This window comes from Cyprinodon variegatus, unplaced genomic scaffold, assembly GCF_000732505.1.
Source record: "Cyprinodon variegatus isolate N-32 unplaced genomic scaffold, C_variegatus-1.0 Scaffold82, whole genome shotgun sequence".
NCBI classification, from domain to species: Eukaryota; Metazoa; Chordata; class Actinopteri; order Cyprinodontiformes; family Cyprinodontidae; genus Cyprinodon; species Cyprinodon variegatus.
In genome coordinates, this window is record NW_015150535.1 from 275,602 (window position 1) to 291,736 (window position 16,135).

A 16,135-nucleotide genomic window follows, 5' to 3' on the forward strand; every position below is an offset into this window, starting at 1 on the left:
GAAATGATTCTTATTTCATATTCCAACCATTGCATAAATTAGCTGCGATGTATGAATCAAGATGCTATGACCGAATAAATTTGATTGACAGATGACCGTTGATATATGATTGGCCGAATTTAGGTGTTCAGGCTGACGTAGAACTAACTGGCCTGCATACGATAAGGAAAATAAAAGACAGATTTTAAGACAGAATTTTCTAAATTTTGGGACAATATTGTCTGATAAAGAATACATTTATATACATGTTTAAGCCAGAATGATTTGACATTTAAATATGACTCCCATACGACTTTAAAATGTCAAATTGCTGCCATTCCAATTGTTGAACTAACAGAACTAATTTCGACCACCAAAGGGCTGTGGACCGTTTCAGAGCCACTGAAGGCGGCAGTACTCCGCCTTGTTTCCTTCTTGAAATAAACACTCGTAGCAATGCTCTTGTCTGATTCTCTGCTCTATGTCCATAGCCTTTCCATCACTCTGCGACCTGAAATCTGCTGTTTCCCCCTGAGGAGCCTTTTTTACCTGCGTGTCTGCATTGAGGACTTTGATTCTCTGTGTGGACATGAACAGGTCGACCTCAGCAGTGGACGGACTCTCACTGTCTGGACTCTGCAGACACACGGGGGTAAAGAAAAGAGGTGGAAGTGGGGTGTCAATCAAAATAAAAGCAGACAGGAGCTTCTGGTTGTAGATCTACCTCAAATTACTCATCAGAAGAGTCCTTATTGGCATAAATGCAAAAAAACTAAACGACTCACCTTCTTCCTGTTCTTCGCCTGTTTCTGAGCCGCCTGCAGGGATCAGAAAGCAAAAAACATCCTCAGAAAAAGATGGAATAATAGTTTCAGGTCAAAGAGACAAATGAAAAAACGCGGTCCCCCAATCCTCTGCAGACTGTCTCTATTCCAAATGCCAAATAATTCTCGGTGTCCTCCCGTATGTGGGAGGTCAGCGATGTTGTAGTCTGAAAATGTTTGACAGCAGCAGGACGCCGGCGGCCTCTGTGGCCGACATCGTCAGAGGTTTTCTGTGCATCAGTGTGACACAAAGCAGCCTGGAGATAGAAAGAGACCGCATGTGCGATGCTGTCGTCTCACCACGGCCAGCAGAGTCAGGAGGTGCCAAAATTAACCCAGAAATCTCTGCAGTTAATCAGCAGAAACATTGAAAAGGATTGGATTTTTAAAACAAAAATTAGTAGTAAATGTTTAACATCAATTTGGGTTTTCTCTAATCGATACCTGGATTATGTTAGAACATCTGTCTGTGTGCTTTGTGTTTTTGTGTGTTTGTCTCACTTCCTCCACCAGGCGGCGCCTGGCCCTGGTCCGCATCCTCACACACCTGCTGAGGGTTACCTCATTAAGGGAGTGCTCTTAAGCTGCTGACTGTCACTACCTTGACGCCAAAATGTTTGCCAGTTTTGGGTACTCTAGCCAAGATGAGTTTTTGTCAATCCAAGTTTTAACCTTGTTTTTTGTCTTTGCCCTTCAGCAGGAAATCCTTCAGCAAACTGCATGTTTAGACCTTCTCTCCCTGGAAGGATCATCTGAGCTTCAAACTGAGCTGGGGATTCAAACTGGAGGGTTGGATCGACCTTTCCCCAAGGGATTGTTTGAGCTTCACACTGAGTAAGGGATTCATCTCCACAACAACCCGTTTAAGTACCGCAGGAAATCTAAGTGGCAGTCAGCTTCTCCGTTCACCTTTAAACAACCGCATTCTGGGTAAACCCTGTCCTCCCTCCATCGAAAGAGACAAACACTGGAACACCCCCACACCGACTGGAGTCAAAGAGTCAACCATTTTCTGGAAACATGAGTCTGCAATCTATTTCTCCTCTTCAAGTTAGAGAATCAATTTTCCCACTTAACCTGAACTAACCGCAGTGTTTTCCCCTCACTTTTCCGGTTGAGCAGTGTTCAGAGCAACACTGGAATCTCCACAAGCTTCTCAATAAACCTGTAAATCTTTCCCCTGGTCTCTCTGGATTGGTATTCTGCATGTGGGTCCAAGCTCTTGATAAAATCATGACAGATTATACACCAAGGTTCAGATGTATACAATGTTAATATACAATATTTGGTTCTAGGTCCCTTAACAGGTTGCACCTTGACCATCAATCATAGTTCTGTTTGGGGTTTTTTTCATGGCTGAATTAATCCAGCTTATTTCAATCAATTAGTTTCATGATGTTGATTAGTTTCCAGCTGAGAATCGTGGTCATTGTAGAGCAACAAAAAATTTTCCACCCAAAAAAAAATGGTCTCATGATATTAAATCGTTATCAAAATGCAAATGCAAAAAATTTACCGACTTTCCTTAATGGGTCCTTGGCTGGTCCCCTACAATTCCTTTTTAAACATCAATCTTTGTACTAAAATATTGTTTTTGTCATGATTTGTGGACATTAGGAGCTAAAGAGAAGCGCCATCTCCTGGTCGGACCCTGTAATTCAGTGAAAGGGTGGAGTCAGGGTAAAATAATATGCAGGGGGTCACTCCAGTGGCTGGGAGTTGGAGGGAAGTTCAGCTGCCATTCATCTGCCGTTTGACTGGGAAGAGCCATTTTGAATGGCTGCTACTGGACACGCATGTGTTTTGAATAAAACTGCTTGTATCAGTATTTTTTACTTATCTGCACTTTTGGCAGAATTCTGACTTCATATTGATAATAACATTTTCTCTGACATTGCAACAGCAAAACATCTGCATTCCACATAACTGTGTCTCTTCAGATTTGATAGTTCTCTACAGCTGGCAAAGCTCTTCCAAGAAATAACCCAGGCTTACTGCACAGTCTGCAAAATGAGCACAATCTGGGGAGGGAGCACAGGGGAATGCTAATGGAGGAGCTGCTTATAGAGATTCACAGAAAAAAACAAAAAAAAAAAACATATAAAATTCTTCCTATTATTGACTTTCTCCACTCTGTCCTCCAGCACTTCTCCTTCACTTCACCCTGCCTCACCATCTCATTCATGCAGCTCCTCACAGACACCCTGGTCTAAAGAAATAATCTTCAAGCTGTGGATTGCATTGCAAACAGAAAAAAACAAGACATCCTAGTGGTTTATGTCTGATTCTCAGTTTCATACAAGCATAGAATGAAGTTAAAAGCCTCTCTGACTGCGTTAGGTGTGTCTGACATCATAGACTGTGACCGGAGGAGAAGATGTGCTGTCAGGTCTCTGAGGCGCCGGAGGGCCCAGAAGAAAGAGCCTGGATGACTGAGTAGGACGCAGTGATCCGTAAATAGTCCTGCCGCACAAAGCCACTGGCTGCATCGCCTGCTCAGAGCTTTAGGTTTAAATAAGAGCAACATGAAGTGACTTTTAGTCACATCACTCATAATGGGTTTAGAAGGACAAAAATAGTGTCTGACTAAGCTGCACCAATAAAAGCCTTTCATTTACAAAACTGTAGCTTCTAGGAATCCCTGATAAATACATATATCATCCATTTACTTCCATACTCTACTTAAAACTGTAAAAAAAAAAAAAAAAACTTTTTTCACTTGTTTTTACTACACTGATTTTCCTTTCACTAAACTTTCCATTGATATTCATTGGTCTGTTAACGGCCATGTTGTTTAGTGCTGCCATGTTTGGGCTTCCCCTCCCTGTAGATGCTGTTTGCTGGATAACTGTCCAGTCAGCTGTTTGATGGATGAAGTACTCAGCAGTAGTACTTGAGTAAAAGTATTGATACTCTAAATCTTACACAACTACAAGAAAGTCACTCATTCAAACCTCCTAATATCCACCTAATTTTGGGAAATTCTCACCTATTTTTGCTTTACCAAATGGAAAAGCAAATAACGTAGAAACTGTACGCCCAAATTACATGTGTGATTCGTTATCTGAAAGCTAACACCTTCTAGTTTCTGAATATATGCATGAAAATTGGGTGAATAAAACACCCAAGCTCAAACAAGACTCAAGTTGTTGTTTTTTATTCTTGAAAATTTAATCTTTTTTTTTGAACAGCAGCTATAAAGACATGCGTACTTGTTGTGGCTGCGTTGTCATGCTAATTTCAACATGCTGCTATAATTGTGCTTTGGTGATCGCTGTGTCCATAAAATTAACTAGGCGGTTGAATTGTGGAGAATCTAAGCTTTCCAACGATGTCTATCATGTCTATATTGGTAAATATTTTACCAGTGTAATTTTCATGCATTCTGAGTTATCATTTTAAATGCTTTAGAGAGGTTAAAGTATTGAGGTACACACTTTTGAAAATACTCAAAAATACAAATTAAATCTTCGAAAATAATTAAATTTCTGTATAACTTTCAGAGTAATTATAAAGAACCTTGTAACTTTCAGAAACTATTTGATGTAGTGACGCGTAGAACCACTCTAATACCAATTCTACACCATCTGTGAAGAACTTCAGTATTAAAATGCCACAAAAAAAAATTTTTCTCATTTAAAAGCAAACTAAAAAGAAAAAAAGAGTCCTTATTCTCCTCACACTTTCAACTATGGAATAGAGGTTAAAGGTTGAATCTATGACCTCAAAGAAACTACAACTCTGATTTGAGAATTCATCCTACTGAACAACTTGGCCACATGGCAACAACTAACGCCTTCATCAAATTTAAAAACTACAAATATCTGCTCTGCTTCTGCCATCTGCTGTGATGAAATTGCATTTCAAGAGAGAAAAACAGCAACAGCAGATTACAAAGCTAAGCCAAAAGGAACAAGGAACTCCAGCTTCCACAAAACGTAGTGGAGAAGAAAGCACAATAAAAACAAAAAATATGACTCAAGTAAAGACACCTGCTGATTGTTTCCTCGTTATCGGAGTGTTCTTAAGCTGCTGACTGCCACTACTTCGACGCCAGAGTGTTTGCCAATTTTGGGTACTCTAGCCATGCTGTGTTTGCTGAGTCAAGCTGAGTTTTTGTCAACCTGAGTTTAACTTCGTTTTTTTCCTTTGCCTCTTGGCAGGAAGTTGTCCTGCTAACTGGATCTCTCGGATCTTCACACCCTGGAAGGATCAACTGAGCTTCAAACTGAGCTGAGGATTCAAACTGGAGGTTTGGATCGACCTTTCCCCAAGCGATTGTTTGAGCTTCACACTGAGTAAGGGATTTATCTCCACAACAACCCGTTCAAGTACCGCAGGAAATCTAAGTGGCAGTCAGCTTCTCCGTTCACCTTTAAACAACCGCATTCTGGGTAAACCCTGTCCGCCCTCCATCGAAAGAGACAAACACTGGAACACCCCCACACCGACTGGAGTCATAGAGTCAACCATTTTCTGGACAAACACGGCAACCACGGCACACAGACAGGAGTCAAGGATACAACAACTTCTCTGGAAACGTGAGTCGGCAACCAAAACCTTTTCTCCAAGTTTGACGAGTCAAATTCCCCACTAAGCCTGAACTAACCGCTGTGCCTTCCCTTCACTTTGCAGTTCCGGTTGAGCCGTGTTCAGAGCAACACTTCTCCCCTTGTTTTACTTCTTCAATAAAACCTGTTAAACCTTTCCTTTGGTCTCTCTGAATTGGTTACTCTGCATGTGGGTCCGACACTTTAGATAAGATCATGATAGTGGCGAATAATAGAAACTGTCATGCTGTAACCTAACAATTGTAATCATTACATGCAAGTAGTTACCTGCATATATACCTTTATTATGGGGTAAATACCAACTAAAGTTGTTCTTGTCTCAAAGACAAACAAAGACACAAAGCCACAAAAATTTACTATGTTACTTCCCACTGCTGGTGGTTTTACCAATCAGCTGATATATTGGGAGAATTTTTTTTTGTTGACTCGGTTTACAAAAATATCTTTAAAAAATATCTTTAAACTAAATTATTTAAAATGACATTTTTTTATATAATTTCCAGGAAGGAAAGCTGTTCTTTGCTTGCAACAATAAATGTCCAAACTTCACACTAAAAAGGTCAATACATTTATAATCATTTATCTTATTGGGAAAGTATGTGGTTTTTTAATACACTTCTACAAATGTCTAAATCCAGTAAAAGAAAATATATGCATCCTGTTTTTGTTCATGAAAAATCCCATATATATATATATTTATACGTATTTAAAATTATAAGGCTATAATTTTTTAAAAAGGTCGTAAAACATTAACATCTTCATGTTAGGAATCCAGTTTGTGTGGTCTGTTTGTGTGTCTCCGTTTTTCACCACCAGGAGGTGCCTGTCTTCACTTTCCCTCCCTGCACACCTGCGGCTCGTTGGATCATTATCTGGAGGAGTATTTGAGCAGTGGACTGGCACCACCTCGATGCCAGAGTGTTTGCCAGTTTTGGGTACTCCAGCCAAGCTGAGTTTAGTTGAGTCTAACTTGTTTTTGTCTTTGCTCCCCGGCAGGAAGCTTTCCTGTGTTACTGGATACCTTGACCTTCTCTCCCCCGGAAGGATAAACCGAGTTACACTGAGCAAGGGGAAACCTCCACATGTTCTGTTCAAGTCCCAATCGGAAATCCAAGTGACAGTCCGCTCCATTACTCCTCCGGGTTCAACGCTAGTCAGCCTGTCCGCCCTCCAACGTGTGCACCTAACTCTGGATTCTCCACACAGTCTGGATTCAAGAACTAACAAGGCCCCCCACAAACGTAAGTTTCCAACCACGCTAAATATCAGAGCTTCCAAGATTCCCTCAGAACCTGAACTGACCATTGAACTTCCCTTCTGAATTCCAGTTCCGGGTTATCGGCTCACAGAGTTCCAGATCTACTCCTGTAACTCCTTCAATAAACCTGTTAAACGTTTTCCGTGCTCTCTGAGTGGTTTCTCTGCATGTGGGTTAGATTTGTTAAACCAGTCATGACACTTAAGCTAATTTATTTATGTTTCTGCTGGATTAATGGTGAAAATGTCTTGATTAGATTTAAAGGTTACAGACCCCGGGTTTTTGGGAAACCCAGAAAGTTTGACCCATTTCATACGGATGTAGAAGAAACATAAATACCAAATAATAAAAATAGTTTTTGTTTTGCATCATATATTCAGTTTCAACAGTTTCACTTTTTAGGATAACTTACACTAATAAACTAATACTGATGATATACTAATCCACAGAAATGTATATGTCAGTAAAGAACATGGTGTTAAGTAACAAGCAAACATTTTATACTTCTTATTTTCCTCATCTAAGGTAAAATAATCCTTTTAACCTCTCACCCGGACTCTGCTCATGGCCTCCTGGGCCTGCTGCATGCGGGCGCTCTTTGTGGGCGTTCTCTCTGAAAGCAGGTGGGTGCAGCCAAGGTAGGTCGCTGCAAATATGATCCCATCAATGAGGTCTTCAGGGTCACACGGTCCAGGGACTGCAAGAATCAAAAATGATTTAAATTTATTTCCTAAGCCTTTTCTTTATTCTGAGGATTTATTTCAGATGTCCTGGCTAAATGTTAGGAGTGTCCTTATGGTGCGTTCAGGGTACCTCCCATCTGTGTGAACAGCATTCCAATGAAAAAAGTGTTAAACTTTACTTTCTAAATGCAAACTCCACTTTTAATTTGTTCCCTTTACAGTTGCAGCCACTACATGCAGCTTTGATTTTAGAAATGTTATTAAAGTCCTGTTAAATAAACATGCTTTTCTTCACAGCTTACTGTGGCTGATGCAAGGAACATCAAGCATTGGAGTCAGATGTCAGTTTCTATTCTGTACAAAAGCAAGAGCAATCAAAAGATCAGCTTGGCTTTATTTGCTTTGAATAGTGTGTAAAAAAAAGTGGTGTTTGGTTTTTTTTAGCGTACACCTCTGTTTTTTTTTTTTTTTTACCACCTGTCTGTATGCATGGTCTGCATACAGACAGGTGGTAGAACTGGTGTAGGTACCAGAGCTGCTCGAGGCCCTGCCCCTTTTTATGACATCATTGTATAGCAACTCCTCTCGAACAAACTGTATTGCACCCTCTCTTTTGGCGTCTCAACATATTATTACCCATATTTGGTATTATTTTACATTTCATAGGCGATCTAAAGTATCCGAAAGTAGAAAACAATCACTGTCAGTCTTGAAGGAAAGTCCGGCGTTCTAAGACTCTGCCGTTAACCAAGGTGACAAAAGAAGTCTCAGCTTATTTTTATTCTTGTTATTAAGATCTGAGGGCAGGAAGGACAAATGGGACATCTTAAAAAATGACTTCTGTAGAGATTTTAGACAAATAAAGCAACAGTTATTCTACTTGTAGAAAACTAACGGTTGTTGACACAAATTTGGGCTAACCTGTGCTCACTAGCTAACAGGTTAGCTAGTGAGCACAGCTAGCCACAGCGCTACCCAGCTCTCCCAGTTTGTTCACCATAAACAGCTTTTTTTCAGTTTTGTTAGCTATCAGGTAAAACTTCATCGGCCATTAGACACGCTAACACTACAGATGCTCCCGACTCGGCACACGGATGCTGCGTGATGTTATTAACGTTGTCTGGGCAACCGCAATGTTTTACATCATGTGGCAACGTTCAGCCGATCATGTAGCGCAACGTCACCGGCATGCGCAGGACCCGAGCAGATCTGGTACCTACACCGGGAATCCCCAGGAACAGCTCTCTGGGACTGATCAACCTTTGGGGATTTCCCTCATCAAGTTTTAGGTATGTAGGAAAAAGGGGAAAAATACAAAATCAAATCAATTAATTAATTAGTTAATTTATGTATAAATTATGAACTGTTTCTCCGCAGTTGATTAACAAAATATTCTATTAGAGTGCTAATTATCATTCTCACTTTTTCATGATTTATGCTGACAGCTCTGCAGGAGGAGAGATCACAGCTCTGAAGCAGTGTCATCCAATCAGCTTCCTGATCAGCTTCTCCAACAGTAGGCCCTCGAAAATTTGCTCACTCTGCCATTTTGGATGTGCTTGACACACTCTAACACCTATAAATTTAAAATGTGCCACATCTGATGTTTAAATTGCTTCAAGACGCACCACACCACACAGTCTGAAGCCCTTTCAGAATCAGAATCAGAAATACTTTAATAATCCCAGAGGGAAATTACTTTTGTTACACGCTCCAGTTACAGTTTTATATATATACACATATCCAACTACACAATATAATAAAGATAAAAATAAAAAAGATAAAATATATACACATATAACTCTTCTGTATATATATATGTATGTATATTTATATGCATATGTAAAAACTAGTGCTGTCAAAATTATCGCGTTATTATCGCGTTAACGCGAGGCCATTTTAATGGCGATAATTTTTTTAACGTGAGATTAACGCTATGTGGTTTTATGGTACAATTTTCCAAGTACATCCCGCTGCAGCCTGCGGGAAGGCGGGGCTATTTTCCCCCAGTCTATGCATTTTCCATAGGTTTCGAGAGCGGAGCTCCTCAAGGAAAAAAGAAGCTCATACACTGGGTAGCGCTAGTGCCTTTTCTTTAAGCCCCACCACCAACAAACAAGTTGAGTGTCTGTTGCCTAGTAGCAACCTGAAATACGCTGAGAAAACAGATTACTGAGGTGAAATGGAATCTGCTACGGCACTCTTGCTGTCTGTGTACGCCACAGGTCGGTAGGCTTATCGTGTGTGTGTGTGTGTGTGGGTGGGTGGGTGTGTGTGTGTTCTCATTTTTGTTAAGAGGCTGAAAAGTAAAAAATGTGTAATTAAAATGCGATTAATCGCGAGTTAACTTAGGCATTGATGCGATTAATCGCGATTAAAAAAATTTAATCGATTGACAGCACTATTAAAAGCTAAATCCAAGTAAAGTGAAAATACAAGTAAAGGGATAAATCCAAGTAAAGTGATACATAGCGTGCAAAAATAGTGCATAAATGTCAATTACGGGGGGTCTGAATCACTTGAGGGAGGCGTTATAGAGATTGATGACCAAAGGTAGGAATGATTTCCTGTGGTGAATCTGGGTAAGAGAGCCTGAGCCCCTATGAGCTCTATTTAATTTTCTATGTCTTAAAAATGATCAAACATCAATTTAAAGACATATTACGAAGAGTAATGTAGATAAACTGGTTATGACTGCTTTAAATAATATGGATCCTGTAGAGAGGTTTGCAAGTACTCTCACATACTGTACTATGTGTAATGGGGGTTTGGGGTTAGAGTATACAACAGAAAATCCAAGGGTAGGTCAAGTGCAACTCTAGAAAACAGGTTTCTATGTAATTGTGTGGATATGAAACTGGTGACATCTACATCCTGAACAAACCCAGACAAAAAAAAGAAGGTAAGGATATCTAACTGTGTTTAACCTTTAAGTCCTTAGTAACTTTATATACTGAAAAACTTGTCATTTTTCAAAAGCAACAGAGGAAATTCCCATTTCAAAGGCTCAACAAGAGCAGATGAACGTAGGCGCTTGTTTTACTCACCGTCCACAAATGTGGGAAACGGAGGGAGAGCTCGGCGAATCTGAGAAATCACAAAAACACAAAGCATCCTGGTCACGTCTCGTCTCACACCAAAGATCTTTGCTGATACATCCAGCCTAGATTAAAGATTCTCCACTTATAAAAACTCATTTTGTGCACAACTTTCTGCTGTTCTGAAGGTTTATCTTTACAGTTCAGGAAATCTACACCTGGAAAGTATTATTATTGAAAGAGCATAATGGTACCTTTAAGCAAATCTGCATCAAGTTAATTTAAAAAATCCCACCAGTCTTAAAGGTATAGTGGAGGATTTTTGCAAATTTTTTAAAAGACCCGCCCTCTTTAATTCTACTAATAGAATTAAATAGCTGACATCCTGTAATGCAGGACAACAAATGAAATATTTTTCACTAATCTCTTTTACCTTTTCCATTTAGTAAAAGGAGTCATCACCCAGAAATTTTATTTTTTATAAAGCTATGTAATGTCAAAACCTACTTAAATTTTTTTCACCTAAAAATTATTAAACACGAATTTAAATACAATTCAGGAAGTATTGTTTAAAATATAATAATGTGAGTCATTTTATAAACATTTTTATAATTTATTTTGAAAGGTAATATGTTTAATTCATTTATTTTAAGTTTTAATTCTAATATTAACTAATAAAATAAACTACTTGTAAATTCAACACATGCATAATTATATAAGCTTCAAACATAAAATTATTTAAAATAAATTCTATTCACATTGTAGTTATTTTTGACAATTGCATTATTTTGTACATATATATTTATGTCATTCATATGCATTTTTTATTTATCACAAATAACGACCAGGTATGAAATATTAACATAAAAATTTACTTTTTTAATTGAATGTATACACTTTTAATTAAAATACCAAACAACATATTAATAAATATCGTAAAAAAACTATATTCTCCATAACTATTGACAAAGATAATTAGTTAAATGGAATTTAAAACATTTTGTTAAACTAAGTCTAAATTCTTTAAATCCTTTCATTATGATCATTTTTATTTACGAATATTTTATAATGAAATATATCTCAAATAATTACATTTATTTTGTACAATAATAAACATTTAATTGAATCAATTTCACATTTAATGATAATATGTAAGCATTTATGTAAAATAAAATAAATGTATTCATGTACCATTTGCAGATTTTATTTTACTTAAATTTACTGTGTATAAACAGTCAATTTCCCTTCAGGATCAACAAAGAATGTTTGATCTAAAAAAAAGGAATCAAAATCAAAGTTTAATTTTAAGTTTTAAATAAATATTTGTCTATTAATAAATTGGTCAAATTGAACTATTTTCCAATATATGAATTCAAATAATGAAAAATAATCTCTCACTTCCTGGATGGACGCCTTCTGAAGGGGTGAAGATGGCTGAGCTTGAGCAGAAGGCTGCTCTGGACTCTGCGGATGCGTCAGACGCTGGCTCGGTTGCGACTGAGTCGGCGTCGTAGGCGTGTACATCTGCGGTGGCCTCGACTGTGACTGGTAGCCGTGATGGTTGTGGTGAGGCTGCTGTGTCGGACCGTGCTGCAGGTTTCTGGATGTCTCGGCCCTCAGAGGACTGACACTGTCCCGCACAGGCACTGAGGTGTAACGGGACGGAGACTCCAAAGCTGACTGAGACGGAGAGTGGGGAGAAGTCTGCAAGAAAAATAGGAGGAAGAAATTTTATACTTAATAATATAATTTCAATTTACACGACAGAAAAGTATTGAAGAGTTTATTAATTTAATGCTGGGAGCGGCAATATTAGGATTAGCAGATACTGATTTTGCTGATCTGGGATCGGCTCCCTAAATCCTGATCTGTGCATCTCCAGTTTTTTTAATTATTATAAAATGTGTTCTTTGCCTGCAACAATAATGGAAAAGAAATCACTCCATAACAAGTAAAGCTTGAACCAATCGCCTTCCAGTAGCCACGTATTCTTTGCTTAGTGGGACTAAATGAAATTGAACGCACATCTTCTTCATACAGCAAACATTACATTTCCATTTTAAAAACACCTACGATATATCAAAAAAAGAAAAGTAAAAACAATCCACTGGACTTTGTTTCCAAGTTTGAAGATATTTCGCTTCCCATCCAGGAAGCTTTTCCAATTCAAAATGTCAGGAATAACGCCGAGTTCGAGGTTTTATACAGTAGCCCAAAAAAGTCTTGTTTTTAGTTAGAAAAAATGGAAATTTTGAATGGGGGTAATTTGGCCACTGGTAGCGGGAAGGGATTAACTCAATTACTGCATTGTAGGTTTTTGAAAGCTGATATCTGAGTCCCCCCCCCCTGTTTAAGGTTGATTTTTCTCTCTTAGCATAGATGGCTTCCTTTACGTCCCTCTCAAACAACCTATTTTATTTATCCAAAATGTGAACATTCTGGTCCTTAAAAGAATGTCCTTTGTCGGTGTAGATGTACCGCATGATCTTGTCCCGAGGAGGTCGCTCTTCTGTGTTGGGCCATGCGTCTGTGGAGAGGTTGTTTGGTTTCTCTAACATAACGATCAGAGGAAACAAAAGTCCTCACTGCATTGAAGAATGCTCGGGTTCATCTGCAGTACATCTACACCTTATGGACAAAGGACGTTCTTTTGAGGACCAGAATGTTCACATTTTGGACAAAGAAAATAGGTGGTTTGAGAGGCACGTGAAGGAAGCCATCTATGCTAAAAAAGAAAAAAAACAACCTTAAACAGAGGGGATGGACTCGGGTTCCAACTTTCAAAAACCTACAATAGAGCAATTGAGTTAGCAATCATCGCAGCCCCGGCCCCTGTACAGCAGAGCGGAGGACCTCGCCTATTCGGCGAGGCCAACAATCCCCTTTAACGACCCCAATTTTAGACAATTAGACGGGTATAGGGCATTGCAGGCTAACAAAAGAAGCCAAACCACTCTCATTCCAAATGGTTGGACCCCTTTGTCCGTTACAATTTGCATGTTATCAAAACAAAAACAAGGCTTTTGTTGGGCTACTCTACTTCCCATTACGAGGAGGTGGGCCTGTTTTTTTCCGGTTCAATCTGCATATTTCCTAAGCCATAACAAGGCTTTTGTTTGTGCCACTCAATAAGCCTGAAACTCAACAATATTCCTGACATATTGAATTGAAAAAACTTCCTGGATGGGAAGCAAAACATCTTCAAACTTGGAAACCAAGACCAGTGGATTGTTTTTACTTCTCTTTTTATGGAATGACTATGACCTAGATGACTGAGAATCTTCACCAGCACCTATGATATACTTACTGGGGCATTTTGCATGAAATTATACACAGGAAACGACTTTTAAGAATAGCTTTTTTTAACTAGCTTGGAACACAGAATGTTCTCACATTTCTAGGGATATGTTCTAGTTCACCTGCAGTCACCCTACCAGATGAAACATTTTACATGACACATCATCTGATTCAGATTAAAACTATGTGAAACTGAAAACAAATTGATGCGGTAGGAAATAGTTAAGTCATACTAACGTGGCCAGCAGAGGTTGGCATTGGGTATGCGTCCTCTGTTGGGCTGATCTCCTGTCTCATCACCCAAATTGGCTCCACTGGTTGGTCTGGTGTGTAGGGAGAACGCACCGTCTTTGTCTTCACGCCCTCAATAGCCTCTTTAATGTCTTTAATTGCCAGGCTGATGGCGTCACCCGAGCACTTTGTACCCTCTCCTTGGAGACCGGGCATGTTCCGCTCATTCTGGGCTTCACCCAAACCAGCTGACTGGGTCTTAGTTTGGGTCTGTGGCTGTCTAGATGCTGGCCTACCAGTCTTGGGAAGAGGGCTTTTATCAGCACTGTCACCCTCGCTGTCTGACTGTCCATCATAATGATGGAGCCGGCAACCGACGGAGCTGTCGGCAGGGAAGGAACGCGACCCACGGTCTCTACTCTGCCGTGAGATCTGGTGGGAACTCTCGGTGGGGGAAGATGGAGCCCCTTTTTGAGCATTCTTGGTTCTATGTCCAACAAAGGGTTCCTGCGGGGACTCTTGCTGGGCCTTGTTAGACTCAGGTCTTCGACCAGATTGCCTACAAGCTTCTCGCTGCAGCTCAGGGTATGAGGTCTTTAGAGGCTCAGGAAAAGAGTCCGGATGACATTTTGCCTCTGAGTACAACTCAAAGGTGGGCTCTGTGTAGGTTTTCTTGTGGGACTCTGTGTAAAATTCTGCATAGGTTTTAGGATGAAGCTCAGAGCAAGAAGTAGAGTGAGACAATGAGCAGGATTCAGAACAATCCTCTTCCTCAGGTAAAGCGTTGTTGTCAGGTAACGAGCTCATGGTGATATCCTCACTGAAGTGGTCCAGTTGGGGAAAAGGCGGGACGTCAGGGGAGGAGGGAGGAGTTGGTGACTGTAAGGGAGGCGGGCTGTGGAGAGGTCCATCCATACTGAGCGAGGCAGCGCTCTCTGTGTCTGAGCAAAGATCTGTAATTTCACTTCCCTGAGCTGTAGGATCCTCCTCTGCGTTCTCCATGACATCTTCTCGGTCCTCCTCCACCCTTTCAATCTCTTCTTCTGCTCTTTCACTGTGGGTACAACTTGGGTTTCCTGCTGATAGCTGTAAGTTTCCATCATCCTCTTCTTGTTCTCTCTTATCTATGACTTCCTTAGATTCCTTTTCGTCCTCTGCTTTGAACTCATGGTGGTCTTCTTCAGCTTCAGCCGGAGTATGTTGAGACTCAATCTGCACGTCTTCCATTGGTAGGGAAGTAGAAGTGTGGGCAGATGAAACAACAGGAAGTGGTGTCTGATGGGGAGATCCTCTCTCCTGTGATTGGTTCAATGCAGGATCACCTAAGGAGGATTCCTGGTCTCGTATTTCTACAGGGCCAATGCCTGGCCGAGCGTCCTGCATTTCTCTAAACTGCTGCCGCTGTCTGTGATTTCTAAGTCGGGGGTTTGGGTCACCATGACGGCGATAGCGGGTTACGGCAGGGCGGTGTTGTTGGACAGGTCGGGGTTCATGATCCTGAGTCTCAACCTCTTCTGGTGACCTGGTTGGGGCCCCACCAGGACTGACAGCCTGGCCTGGGCTCTGGCCTTGTCCTGACGGAGGCCGTCGGCGGTGACGAGGAGGTCCGCGACCTTGAGGGTGGTGGTGGTGATGTGCCGCGTGATGATAATGGCGGTGGTGGTTGTGAGGAGCCATTTCCCCATCAGGGTTTTGCATCTGACACGGCCTCCAGGACCGACGTACAGGCGGCTCTCCGTTGGTTCCATTGGACTGCCTGATCCTCTGAGGCGCAGCGGCTTCCATCTGCTCCTCGTCTGCTTCCCCAATAGCGTCTTCCTGATACTTTTGACTCATTGTTGGGACTTAAATGGACTCAGGCTTTTATAACAGCTTTTCGGATCATTAAAAAAAGCCTCACAGACCAATCTGTGAAAGAAAGACACAGTCAAGAAACACTATTTAATATAAAACAATCAAAAAACATAGTAGGTCCAACATTTGTTTGACTAAACTGCTACATGATATGATGTCACTTTCTCTCATTTCACGTAGCTTTGTAGACATGCTTGTTGTAGCTGTCTGCTACCACTTGGGGGCACTGTGAGAAGTATTTGAAATTATTTCTATTGAAGAACATCCTAGGATAATATATCACAGCGGTACTAAGTGTGGTGCATTATGACTAACTACAACCTAAAATTTCTCCTGATGGATGCCTGCCAAAAGATTTATGTGTCCAATTGTGTATTAGGTTTAAGTCCCCAAATAGCTT

At 40.4% G+C, this 16,135-nt stretch overlaps 1 protein-coding gene across 1 annotated transcript in view; it reads right to left on the reverse strand.

Moving 5' to 3' along the window:
- LOC107083726 (amyloid beta A4 precursor protein-binding family A member 1-like) overlaps positions 1-16,135 on the reverse strand; it is a 43,622-nt gene that overhangs the window by 10,222 nt on the left and 17,265 nt on the right. The window contains exons 2-7 of the mRNA XM_015373163.1: positions 13,888-15,789; positions 11,752-12,057; positions 10,363-10,402; positions 7,184-7,329; positions 765-797; positions 529-615 (exon numbers count right to left, since the gene is read on the reverse strand). Coding sequence (XP_015228649.1) covers positions 529-615; positions 765-797; positions 7,184-7,329; positions 10,363-10,402; positions 11,752-12,057; positions 13,888-15,717 — 2,442 coding nt within the window. The 5' untranslated portion in view covers positions 15,718-15,789. The remainder of the gene's footprint in view (positions 1-528; positions 616-764; positions 798-7,183; positions 7,330-10,362; positions 10,403-11,751; positions 12,058-13,887; positions 15,790-16,135) is intronic.